Source organism: Pongo abelii, chromosome 5, assembly GCF_028885655.2.
Source record: "Pongo abelii isolate AG06213 chromosome 5, NHGRI_mPonAbe1-v2.0_pri, whole genome shotgun sequence".
Classification (NCBI taxonomy): Eukaryota; Metazoa; Chordata; class Mammalia; order Primates; family Hominidae; genus Pongo; species Pongo abelii.
Genome location: NC_071990.2, coordinates 21,772,942 through 21,786,889, shown reverse-complemented (window position 1 = coordinate 21,786,889; position 13,948 = coordinate 21,772,942). Strand labels below are relative to the sequence as shown.

The 13,948-nt window shown below is 42.5% G+C and overlaps 1 protein-coding gene across 20 annotated transcripts in view; it reads right to left on the bottom strand.

The window, feature by feature from the left end:
• The window catches only part of LOC134761654 (uncharacterized), a 985,940-nt gene that overhangs the window by 878,374 nt on the left and 93,618 nt on the right, over positions 1 to 13,948 (bottom strand). For 5 of the 20 annotated variants that reach the window (XR_010140595.1, XR_010140594.1, XR_010140592.1 and 2 more), the window contains exon 6: positions 2,511 to 2,555. The exons of the other annotated variants lie outside the window; for them this stretch is intronic. Coding sequence is in view for 1 of the 5 variants with exons in the window: in XM_063725382.1 (XP_063581452.1) it covers positions 2,511 to 2,555 (45 nt within the window). In the remaining 4 variants the exon portion in view is untranslated. The remainder of the gene's footprint in view (positions 1 to 2,510; positions 2,556 to 13,948) is intronic. 20 annotated transcript variants of the gene reach the window in all.

Sequence of the window (13,948 nt, the reverse complement as noted above, 5' to 3'; positions counted from 1 at the left end):
TCCCTGAACACGTACTTAGTGCATCCCAGCCACCCTAGCCACATAGCCGGCTGCAAGGATATCCAATTTCTCTTTAACACTTTTAGAAATGAAGAAGGCACTGCTCTGAAAAACAGTGCTCTGTCGAGCATTTTAATCGTGAGAAACCTCTTATTTGAGCTGGATTCTTGTGTGCTCACTTGTACATCTACCCAACAGGCCCCATGCTGCATCTTAAATTGATGTAGAACAAATAAACTTGTTCTGTAACAAAATGTCTTTGCAATGTTTGAAAATAACTATTTTGTTTGTCCTTAATCTTTTCGGCTCTAAGCTCATATGCCAAGGCCCTTCAACTATTCCTCAAGAGACCTGGTTTCTAGACCCTTTGCCTTCCAAAGAAATACCTCTAATTCAGTGCTACTTAACTATTATTCATGTCATGCACACAGAGTAAATAATACCATTTGTACCGCATATTGGGGAAATAAACAAGGGTTTTAGGCAGGCCGGACCAGATTGAGGACTCTAGGTCTGAGCCCTAGCCTACGGTTGTAGGGATTGATGTTTAGCTGTTAAGTCATGCCTGATACCCAAATAGGAAGCTCCATGATAACTTTATTAAAATCTGGCACCCAAAAGTGAACACATTCTGCACAGATCATCTTAAATCCAATTTATTTCAGCAAACTTCCCCCCAAAACTAAAGCCAACACTCATTTTTCCTCTTCCTGACTACAAAGCACATATCTGCTTGAACTGATGATATTTGATTTTATATATATATATACTTTTTTTTTTTTTTTTTTTTTTTTGAGACAGAGTCTCGCTCTGTCGCCCAGGCTGTAGTGCAGTGGCGTGATCTTGGCTCACTGCAAGCTCCGCCTCCCGGGTTCACGCCATTCTCCTGCTTCAGCCTCCTGAGTAGCTGGGACTACAGGCGCCCACCACCACGCCCGGATAATTTTTTTTTGTATTTTTAGTAGAGACTGGGTTTCACCGTGTTAGCCAGGATGGTCTCGATCTCCGACCTCGTGATCTGCCCGTCTCGGCCTCCCAAAGTGCTGGGATTACAGGTGTGAGCCACCGCGCCCAGCACTCGATGATATATATTTTAAGATTTTCTTAAGTAGGTATCTTAATTCATGTGTGTCAGACTCACTTTTCCCAAAAATGACTACAACTTCGTTAGGAGCCATGTTTCTTTGCAATTATCATTAGGCCTAAAAGAACACAGTGCAGGTTGGGCACATGGTAAAGCCTCACCAAAACATCTGCAGAACTGAATTATGCAGCCTCTCTACAGGAAAGCCATGGCTTAGAGGACATAGTCTAGTTTAAAAGATATAAACCTCACCTGAAGAGGAAGTTTATTGCTCTGTCTGTTTATTCACACAGTCTAAACAATGACACAGACTTTCAGACTGGAAAACTTAGTACAAATAAATGCTTCCAGACAGGTCTGGATTGGGAAGGAGAGCCATGGAATTCCTTCTCCTATCTGGGTTATTGAGACCAGACACTCATCACTCAAGTTATAAACACTACTAAATGATGTTGCATAGTTTTATTTAAAGCTATGTTTGATTTCAGATTAGAGTTTAACATTTAATAAATTTCCCATCAGTATATGGGAAGAGTGGAGAGTATTTTGATTTAGGCGTTATTTCAAATATGAAACTCAAGCTGTGTTAGTTAAAATGGGCTCTAGTTATAATTCAGTCTCGCAGTAAGGTCAGGACTCTTGGATTCCCCTAATCCTTCTCCTCTAGGGCTGAAATGCCTGGGAATTCAGTGAATTTACATATTCTTTCCTGACCACAAAGCTGTCACAGGGCCCTAGCCAAACTCTCTCACTCCTCCAGATTCAAGCTGACTTATCTCTGTAACACTCAGCTCAGAATTCACCTGGGAGAGAGTCAGCTTTAAGGGAGCAACTCTACCACTGAAAAAGCAGTGGCACCCTCCTTTCCAGGAGGTGAGATCTTACTCATTTTCCTCCTCTCCCACATCTCTTGGTGCAAGCCGGTAAATGTGAAGCTCTAATAGATTAATGAAAAGTTGGCACTGATCCCTCTGGACTCCATCCATTTTTAAGTGAGCTATGAGAACTTGGACACATTACAGATCCTGGAAGAATGAAATATGAGGAGAGAAAAGGAAGTTTGACACATGCAGAGAAACTGATCTCTGGGGCTAGGGAGAAGCTAAGAGAGAGGAAATTTTGGGACAGAAGGCATAATACAAACTTAATTGACGGATCATACACTACTGAAGAATAAAGACTGGCTTCTCCCTTAAAGTTTGAAAGTTGAGCAGCTAATATGAACTTGGGATTTCATGCAAAAACAATCATGCAGCTATGGACAGGCTAATTGTGCTACCTTAATTCATCTGACATTCACTCTACCTGCCCTGTCTATGCGAGGTAGTTAGAGTAAGAGAGAAAAGCGATTTTACACGGAAAATAAAAGATAAGGTAAAAATAATAATAATTCCACTACAAAACAGACTAAGTTTGTCCTTCTTACCTTTATGAATCCCAAGCAGAAAAAAGTGGTAGTTCTGGAGTGACCCTAGGACAAGGACAGAGATGACCTGGGGCAAATTTTCAAAGCAGATCTTTAGGGAAAAAATAAATCCCAACTCTAATTCTATCCCTGAAACTGGCATTTCCATGCAAATCTATTCTGTTCATTAGAAGCCAATATTATTCTGAAGTGCCACGAATCCATGAGTTTGGCCAGTACTGAGGAATCTATTAATTTTAATTCTACAGTAATTCCTTTAAAAGTCTGAAGGGTTGGTGGTATGAGGAGAAGAAAAACTAATTGTTTAACCCACATTTATATAGCAACAAATAACTGGTAAACAAAAATCTACATTCTAGTGTACATTAATATCCATGTTTTAAAAAATCTAATAAGACCATTTGAAGAAAGGAAAATTATGTTAGATTAACATCTGATTCTGTGCTGGGCACTTAGTAGGTGTTCAATAAATTATCGTTGAATGAAAAACCAATTTATTTAAAACACCAGAACTTATTAAATAAAAACAGTGTATTAAAGATTACCTTCTCATGGGTAAGGAATGCAGGAAAGAAAAATGAAAATGCTATTACTGCTTAAATCTCCCACAAGAGCATGACCAAAGGAAATGAAAGTCTGAAACAAGTACTAAAAACATTTCATGAGTCACAATATTTATGCTACAACTCTTTCAAATTAACCAATTCTGTAATCATCCCTGAGAAATGAATATGGCTAAGAAAGATAAAAGAACATTGTTGAGCTCAACCAAAATTATTGTGACACTAAAGTTATTTTGAGACAGTGTGCAGGCAGATGTAAATATTATAAGATAATATTACAAGAAATGTTTTCAACAGGGCTGCAGAGTTTTTGAGTGCACACAATTCTGAGATTTTCTCCACTCGGTACCATGACTAGGATAAGCTCTGTCTTCTTGTCTTTCCACAATCTGTTTTTGCTGACTATTGTCTATGGGCACGGTTTATAATTTTTCATTATTTTCTGGAGACTTCCTATTTCACAACCGTATCTTGGTGCCAGTATCATTTTACATTTACAAATAAAGTCTATTCTAAATGACTTGGCTACAAATCCGTGGTAATGTCTCAGTTTAGGTAAGCAGTTTTTAGCTTTCTCAAGATCCTCTACTTAAGATACATTAAATTTTTATTTTCTAATGGACCTATTTTAATTTTTTTTAAAAAAAACTGAGAGTCATCTGTATAAGGCTGCACTGTCCTCTCCAATGCTGCCCAACAAAATGAAGCCAAGTGGACTTAAGACAAAATTATCAAACTTCACCTGAAATTTTTAAACAAGAAGAACTCTTTCCCATTAAAATAATTCAGGTCAGAGTAATTCTGTATCTCTCTGGAAGGTTTTATTTCTTTGATTATAAAAGTGCCTCACTTTCATAAAGTACTAATTAGATAATACACTTTTCATATTTGTCAGTGCTTAGATTTGATTTCCCAATCAATTCATTTTGTTTTAACATTTCTCATTCATTTCAACTTTGAGACTGAAAATAAATATACATTATTCTTGTTGCATGAAAAACTATTTTCAGATTACTTTTACATAATGATGTTTACATAGACTTGAACAAATTTGAAATTTTTGATCCACATAGGTTAAATTTTTAAAATTTAGTATAAATATATACGTGTGTGTGTATATATATATATATTGTTTGTTTGTTTGTTTTTATGAGACAGAGTCTCGCTCTGTTGCCCAGGCTGGAGTGCAGTGGCACGATCTTGGCTCACTGCAACCTCCACCTCCTAGTTTCAAGTGATTCTCCTGCCTCAGCCTCCCAAGTAGCTGGGATTACAGACATGCACCACCACGCCTGGCTAATTTGTTGTATTTGTAGTACAGGCGGGGTTTCATCATGTTGGCCAGGCTGGTCTCAAACTCCTGATCTCAGGTGATCCACCCGCCTCGGCCTCCCGAAGTGCTGGGATTACAGGCGTGAGCCACCATGCCTGGCCTAAAAATTAGTATAAATATATTAAGGCAGACCAAAACACCAACGTCTCATATCAAATGGCAGAAGAAGGCAAGGACTGAATATTCCCTGAAGACAGGACCACATCGTACACCCAACCTTACAGAAGAATGGCTCCCTTCTGCTCACAATAAAACAGCAACAGCAGAAGATGCCCTAGTGAGCAGGCTTCCTCAGCTCTCCGGGACACCCGAGCACACACAAGGTGCTCCAAGATGCAGGGTAGGGAGGCAGGTGGCCCCTCTGTGAATACAGAGAGTGGCTACTGAGCAAAAGCTCTGCAATGACTGAATATGCTCAGAGTTGAAGGGCAATGGAACAATCAAACACAGGTTCCTCCTTAAGGAGAATATCCAACCCAAGCTGCAGTAGACTTAAGTGCCGCCAATAGAATTCCTTGTTTTATCGCTGTTTGTAGTCCTATTATTTGTCCTTTAGGGGTGATTTTAGCTTCAGATTTTCTATTTGAAAAATGTTGGCTGGGTGCAGTGGCTCAAGCCTGTAATCCCAGCACTTTGGGAGGCCGAGGCAGGCAGATCACGCGGTCAAGAGATTGAGACCATCCTGGCTAACATGGTGAAACCCCGTTGTCTACTAAAAATACAAAAAATTAGCTGGGCATGTTCGTGCGTGCCTGTAGTCCCAGCTACTTGGGAGACCAAGGCAGGAAGATTGCTCGAACCTGGGTGGCAGAGGTTGCAGTGAGCCGAGATGGCACCACTGCACTCCAGCCTGGAGACAGAGCGAGACTCCATCTCAAAAAACAAACCCAGAACAAAAAAGAAAAAAAGAAAGAAATATGTTACATGTCATATCTAATTTGTACACACAAGACTCCTTAAAGGATGGTGGAATTCTTTAAATAAATAAATCGAATACTAAATACCTTATCTAGCTTCAATTCAATTATCAGAACTGATCAGTTTTGCTGCATTTTTAAAACAGAAACTCTCAGCTTGGGCAACATAGCGAGAACTGATCTCTACAAATTTTTTTTTTAGAAATTGGCCAGGCTTGGTGGCTCTCACCTGTAATCCCAACACTTTGGGAGGCTGAGACGGGAGAATCACTTCAGCCCAGGAGTTCAAAGTTACAGTGAATTATGGTCGTGCCACTGCACTCCAGCCTGAGCAACAGAGCAAGAGCTTGTCTCTAATAAAGTTATTAATAATTAATTTAAATAAAAGGAAACTCCTTGAAGATATGACAACATATCAATTCTGGTTTCGCCAAATATGAATGCTGCCATTCAAAACAACAACAAAGATTGAGATGTTTTGCCTTGGAAGGATGATTATAGCGTATGGACATGTGGAGGGGGAAAAGGCAAGTGACAGAATACTCTAAAGCACAGTATACTATGATCCCATTTTGTTAAACAAATATATGTGTTTATGAATGTAAGAAGGGAGGTATGAAAAGACACACAACAGTCTGTTGACAGTGATGTCACAGAGAAGTGACATGGCACAAATCATACCAACCCCATTATCTGCCAAATAAAATCCAAGCTAGCTAATAGAAGGTAACTAATTAATAATGGTTGCATTTGTTTATGTAATGCTTTATTTTCACAATTGAACCCTACACCCAGGGATATTTATTCACCACCATATTCCCTATACCTTTTCCTCCCTGAAGGTATAGCCACCCATACATACACAACCATGATGCCTTACTGGTAAATAGGCATATAACTCTTATGGGATGAATGAATGAACGAATGAATGAATGATGCAATGCATGAGTAGCAAATGTTTCCATCAACTGCTTCATAAATTGAATAACTGGTTCTGGTGTGAACAACATAAAGTTTTGGATCTGGTCAGTGGCAGGAGAAAAAAATTACTGCAAATTGCATTGCAAGCTTTCAAAAACAAGCTTAACCTGCTTAGCAGGTGTGACTGTCCCCTTCTTGACAACTGACAAAAGAATATTCCCCATTTTTGACTTACTCTACTGATTAAAATGACAAAAATAAATGTTTCTTTTATCCCCCCTTTCTGGCCCTGTGATACTATAATTCTTGGGCAACTTTCCCATACGAACTAATTTTCAAAACTCATGAGAAGAATTTATTCACTAGCATATTCAAAAAGAACCAACAACAATTTAGTCATACTTCTTTCTAGGAATTTTAAATGGTCCTGGCCCCCTAGAAATCCAAAATTCACAGTTTTACATCATTTCTTTCTTTTTTTAGGGGGAGGGACAGGATCTGGCTCTGTCGCCCAGGCTGGAGTGCAGTGGCATCATCTCAGCTCACTGTAACCTCTGCCTTCTGGGATCAAGCAATCCTCTCAGCTGTTTGAGGCCTCTCAAACAGCTGGGACTACAGGTGTGCACCACCACACCCAGCAAATTTTTTTTTTGGACAGACGGGGTTTCACCATGTTACCCAGGCTGGGATTACAGGCATAAGCCACCACACCTGGCCTCTTATGTCATTTCTATTGCAGGTCCCTAAAGTAATTTTGAGGAGAAAAAGAAAATCTCTGAGGTGGGGTTACAAGGGAAATGGACAGCCTTTATTTCTCCTGTCATCTATCAGATTTGCATGTCTAACACGATAAATTGTCACAAAAGTAGAAAAAGTGTTTCTTTTCAATAAAGGTATTGACTAGAATAAATAAAATATTTACAGGGTCTTAAAAATGCATATTATTGCTGTGCAAGTTGGCTAATGCCTATAATCCCAACACCTTGGGAAGCTGAGGTAGGCAGATCACCTGAGGTCAGGAGTGCAAGACCAGCCTGGCCAACATGGTGAAACCCCGTCTCCACTAAATGTACAAAAATTAGCCAGCGTGATGGTGGCACCTGTAATCCCAGCTACTCTGGAGGCTGAGGCAGGAGAATCATTTGAACCAGGGAGGCGGAGGCTGCTGTGAGCCAAGATGGTGCCACTGCATTCCAGCCTGGGTGACAGAGTGAGCCTCCGTCTCAAAAATAAAAAAAAAATTCATATTATTCCTATTTTTGCTCTTTTTAGGCAACAATTTTGAGACACTTATTCATCATTATCAGAACAATAACCACCCATCTGAAAAGCTAATATGTAATCCTTTGCCAATATTTAGTGAATAAATTATGCTGGATCGTTTTACACTAGAATTATACCAACATCATTGATCATTCCTTCTTTACTTCTTTCTCTAATTAAACACACACACACACATATATATACACACATATATATATATAATAATTTTATTTCAAAAAAAATCCTGGGCCAGGCGCAGTGGCTCACAACTGTAATCCCAGCACTTTGGGAGGCTAAGGTGGGCAGATCACTTGAGCTCAGGAGTTCAAGACCAGCCTGGCCAACATGGGGAAACCTTGTCTCTACTAAAAATACAAAAATTAGGCCGGGCAAGATGGCTCATGCCCGAATGCCAGCACTTTGGGAGGCCAAAGCAGGCAGATCATCTGAGGTCAGGAGTTCGAGACCAGCCTGGCCAACGTGGCAAAACCCCGTCTCTACTAAAAATACAAAAATCAGCCAGGCATGGTGGCATGCACCTATAGTCCCAGCTACTTGGGAGGTGAAGGCATGAGAATCTCTTGCCAACCACCCTGGGAGGCGAAGGTTACAGTGAGCTGAGATCCTGCCATTGCACTCCAGCCTGGTCAACAGAGCGAGCCTGCATCTTAAAAAAAAAAAAAAAAAAAAAGCCAGTCGTGGTGGCACCTGTAGTCCCAGCAGGTGGGAGACTGAAGCACCAGAATTGCTTGAATCTGGGAGGCGGAGGTTTCAGTGAGCCCAGATCATGCCACTGCACTCCAGCCTGGTCAACAGAGCGAGCCTGCATCTTAAAAAAAAAAAAAAAAAAAAAAAAAAAAGCCAGTCGTGGTGGCACCTGTAGTCCCAGCAGGTGGGAGACTGAAGCACCAGAATTGCTTGAATCTGGTAGGCGGAGGTTTCAGTGAGCCCAGATCATGCCCCTGCACTCCAGCCTGGGTGACAGAGTGGGACCCTATCTTGAAAAAAAAAAAAAAATCTTACTTCTAATGTTTGCCTATCTTCTGGGAAGTATTTTATTTAAAACAAGTCTTTCCTCATACGAAACTGCAACATTCTGCCAGAATTGTTTTACTGCTACCTCGCTTCTAGCTATTCTGATTCCTACTCATCATTCCGGGATGAACCTAAGTTATATCTTACTCCCTGAAAGTGCCTCCTCATCCTGAGGACCCCTTTTGAGAAATTCCTGTCGAATCAACTGTTACTTATTATTTTGGCCCTGAATCCTAAACTCTTTTATTCTTAACTCTAATACTTCAAATATCAAAGAGTTGTCTCCCCATTCGACTCCGAGTTCCATAGTTCCCGGATGAAGCAATTACGATTTGCTTTTTTCCTTTCTCTCCTTACCACACATACCAGGCATTCAGCGAAAACATCCTGAATGAATGAATGAATGAAAAAAATAAATGATGGCACACCATGTCATTTGAAAATGAGATCTGACCCAGGCTGGAGTGCAGTGGCGCGATTTCTGCTCACTACAAGCTCTGCCTCCCGGGTTCACGCCATTCTCCTGCCTCAGCCTCCAAAGTAGCTGGGACTACAAGCGCCCGCCACCACGCTAGGCCAATTTTGTTTTTGTATTTCTAGTAGAGACGAGGTTTCACTATGTTAGCCAGGATGGTCTACATCTCCTAACCTCATGATCCACCCACCTTGGCCTCCAAAAGCGCTGGAATTACAGGCGCGAGCCACCAAGCCCGGCTGAATCTTTTTAAATAAATGTTTTTACTCCCCCAAAACTATGTGAGGTAATGTGTCCGGAATTCGTGGGTTCTTGGTCTCACTGACTTCAAGAATGAAGCCGCGGACCCTCGCGTCACAGTTCTTAAACGCAGCGTGTTCGGAGTTTGTTCCTTCTGATGTTCGGAATTTGTTCCTGCTGGTGGGGTTCTTGGTCTCGCTGGCTCAGGAGTGAAGCGGGAGACCTTCGCGGTGAGTGTTACAGTTCTTAAAGTGGCGCCTCTGAAGTTGTTCTTTCCTCCCGGTGGGTTCGTGGTCTCGCTGGCTCAGGAGTGAAGCTGCCGACCTTCGCGGTGTTACAGCTCATAAAGGCAGTATAGACCCAAAGAGTGAGCAGCAAGATTTATTGCAAAAAGTGAAAGAAGAAAGCTTCCACACCGTGGAACTGGACCCCAGCGGGCAGCCCCTGCCGGCTCCAGCAGCCTGCGTTTATTCTCTTATCTGGCCCCACCCACATCCTGCTGATTGGTCCCTTTTACAGAGAGCGGAGTGGTCTGTTTTGACAGGGTGCTGATTGGTGCGTTTACAATCCCTGAGCTAGACACAAAGGTTCTCCACCTCCCCAGTAGATTAGCTAGATACAGAGTGTGGACACAAAGGTTCTCCAAGTCCCCACCAGAGTAGCTAGATACAGACTGTCGATTGGTGCATTCACAAACCCTGAGCTAGACAGAGGGTGCTGATTGGTGTGTTCACAAACCTTGAGCTAGATACAGAGTGCTGATTGGTGTATTTACAATCCCTTAGCTAGACATAAAGGTTCTCCAAGTCCCTACCAGTCAGGATCCCAGCTGGCTTCACCCAGTGGATCCCACACCAGGCGGCAGGTGGAGCTGCCTGCCGGTCCCACGCTGTGCGCCGGCAGTCCTCAGCCTTTGGGTGGTCGATGGGACTGGGCACCGTAGAGCAGGGGTTGGCGCTGCTGGGGGAGGCTCGGGCCGCACAGGAGCCCATGGGGAGGGTGTGGGGGAGGCTCAGGCATAGCGGGCTGCAGGTCCCGAACCCTGCCCTGCGGGGAGTCAGCTAAGGCCCAGTGCAGCGCCGGTGGGCTGGCACTGCTGGGGGACCCAGCACACCCTCCGCAGCCACTGGCCCGGGTGCTAAGACCCTCATTGCCCAGGGCCGGCAGGGCCGGCCGGCTGCTCCGAGTGCGGGGCCCGCCGAGCCCACACCCACCGGAAATAGCGCTGGCCCGCAAGCACCCCGCGCAGCCCCGGTTCCCGCCCGTGCCTCTCCCTCCACACCTCCCTGCCAGCTGAGGGAGCCGGCTCCGGCCTCGGCCAGCCCAGGAAGGGGTTCCCACAGTGCAGCGGCGGGCTGAAGGGCTCCTCAAGTGCCGCCAAAGTGGGAGCTCAGGCAGAGGAAGCGCTGAGATTGAGCGAGGGCTGTGAGGGCCGCCAGCACGCTGTCACCTCTCAATAATGTACATGTTAATTAGCTTGATTTTCATTGGCTAGAGTCACAGAGGGAAAAAAAAGTAAAAATTAAATTTAAAAAAATGTAATAAAAAAAGAGTGAGGTCAACAATTACATTCTGGGAGATACAGCAGGAAGGATAAAGATCCGATATAAATGTAAGTGTGGCAAGACATGTTGTCACTGAGATAGACATGTACCTATCATTAATATGTGTGTATAACATAAAAATAAGGATTAATTTAGCTCCATGCAAACCTCCTTTTAAGTAGGCTGCTTTAGATCCCCAAACTGAAACTCCTAAAGGCTACATGTGACTTTTCTTTGTGCATTTGCTATAAGGTCGCAAATCACCCACACCTGACCATCAGTTTTCTAAAAAAGCAAAACCAAAACAACTCCGTACTAGTGCAGTTTGCATGCCTTACTATCATAGTGACAAATGTATACACATTTTTGTCAAAGATGTAATATTTGATAAACTGATAACAGAAGCTTTCATGCACATAAAGATAATAAACTTTGCATGTGCTTATAAAGTTACTTGTATATTGAGATGTATTTCCAGTCACTGGAGGTGTATTCACATTTTCTCAATATAAACTGTTGTGTTGTGTTCAGCAGGTAGTGTGTGGCAGTGTGGCAAGGCTAAAGCCACAATTTCCTATCTAGTCCACAATCCCAAGCTATGCCCAGCATGCAAATGAGACTTGTTTACTTAATCATGAAAGTGTGGAGTTGTTTACAAAGACACCCAGCTCATCAACTTGCTGATTCTTGTTTTAGCAGCGACTAGACTTTTTCTTCTGGAGTTGAAAACCAAGGTACAAAACAATCAAGGTTTTCCAAAACCAAATTATAGTGTTTGTGCCAAAAGAGAAAATTTTGACTAGAGTAAAATGTTTTAAAGTACCTACATTTTTAGAGTTCTCTAAAAGTAATTTTCAAAAAGATTATTTGCTAAATTACTCTATTATCTGATTCTGCATAACTCAACCATAGTTGATGATGTCAAAAACTAGAAGTACCGGGCGTGGTGGCTCATACCTGTAATCCCAGCTCTTTCCGAGGCCGAGACAGGAGGATCCCTTGACCCCAGTAGCTCAAGACCAGCCTAGGCAACATAGCAAGATCTTGTCTTTACTAGGAATCAAAAAAATTAGCTGGGTATGGGGGTGTGTGCCTGTAGTCCCAGCTACTCAGGAGACGGAGGCAGGAAGATTGCTTGAACCAGGGAATTTGAGGCTGCAGTGAGCTATGAGCGCACCATTGCATCCAGCCTGGGCAACAGAGTAATAAGACCCTGTCTTAAAAAAAAAAAAAAAAAAAAAAAGTTAGCAGGGAAGTGGTTTAAAACCACCTCTGTTCTTAATTATGTTTAAAATAAATTTTAGCATGAGGACTTAGTGTGTTCTCAGAGCTATGGTCTAAGAACCTCTAATTCCTAATTGACATAATAGCTTATAATTGTATTTTCATAGTGTTTGGTAAAAACAGTCAGCTTGTTTATTTTTAAAAAGGTTCATAGGCCGGGTGCAGTGGCTCACACCAGTAATCCCAGCACTTTCAGAGGCCAAGGCAAGCGGATCACCTGAGGTTGGGAGTTCGAGACCAGCCTGACCAACATGGAGAAACCCTGTCTCTACTAAAAATACAAAATTAGCGGGGCGTAGTGGCGCATGCCTGTAACCCCAGCTACTCAGGAGGCTGAGGCAAGAGAATCTCTTGAACCCGGGAGGCGGAGGTTGCAGTGAGCCAAGATCGTGGCATTGCACTCTAGCCTGGCCATCTCAAAAAAAAAAAGACTCAATATAAAATTTATGATTAAAGAAATCAACCGATATCTATTTGGAACACATTTTTTCTCTCTGAAAAAATCACTCACCCTCACATATGGATACCACAATGGTGATTTTTTAAAGCACTGATGCATTTGAAAATTTCTCCAAAAGAAAGAAACTGTCTTTGTGGTAACACATTCCTTCTTAGATAAATGTGTCATAGCTATATCACTGGGTATACTAGATTCCATAGCTCTTCAGTTTAAAAAAAAAAAAAACGGTGTCTTATACACTCTATATTGTACAAAATCTAAAACTTGCATAACAAATGGGAGCCATCTTGAAAAGCAAAATAAATAAATTACTATTGCAGAGAAAAAAGAATTATAGAACAGTTATGCTGAAAACAATAGCTATGGGCAGAAAAAGTGACAAGACATATAGCAGCTCATTAAAAATTCAGAGGATATTGAAAAAGGCAAATTTAATTTGCCCACCTTCACCAAATAACGCTGAAGGACACTTGACAAACACAACACATAAACCGTGTACTATGAAATTCAAAAATTTACAAGTTCTATCATCGTCAGTCCTTGCTTCTTACCAGAAGCAAAGGGTGGAATGAAATCCATTTACTAAAAGCTTACCTCGACAGGAATTAAAAGGAATATAGGACCGAGCATGGTAGCTCACGCCTGTAATCCCAGCACTTTGGGAGGCCGAGGTGGGTGGATCACCTGAGGTCAGGAGTTCAAGACCAGCCTGGCCAACATGGCAAAACCCCATCTCTATTAAAAATACAAAAATTAGCCGGGCGTGGTGGTGAGCACCTGGAGTCCCAGCTACTCGGGAGGCTGAGGCAGGATAATCACTTGAACCCAGGAGGCAGAGGTTGCAGTGAGCTGAGATTGCACCACTGCACTCCAGCCTGGGCGACAAGAGCAAAACTCCATCCAAAAAAAAAAGAAAAAAGAAAAAAAAGGAATATGAATAAGTAGAGGAAACAAACTTGGGTTAATTTGGCATCAGACGTGCAAAACACCAGTTTGAGTTCAGACATGCCAAGAGTGAAGTCTACTACCTTGATGTTTACCTTGCCACATTCCTGAAGGGTTTGAGCTGGCTAAACAGCTCCATGCCCATCATAAATCCATGTGTATTAAGAATTATTGGCCGGGCGTGGTGGCTCACGCCTGTAATCCCAGCACTTTGGGAGGCCGAGGCGGGCGGATCACGAGGTCAGGAGATCAAGACCATCTTGGCTAACAAGGTAAAACCCCATCTCTACTAAAAAAAAAAAAAATACAAAAAAATTAGCCGGGCGTGGTGGTGGGGCGCCTGTATTCCCAGCTACTCAGGAGGCTGAGGCAGGAGAATAGCGTGAACCCGGGAGGCGGAGCTTGCAGTGAGCCAAGATTGTGCCACTGCACTCCAGCCTGGGCAACAGAGCGAGACT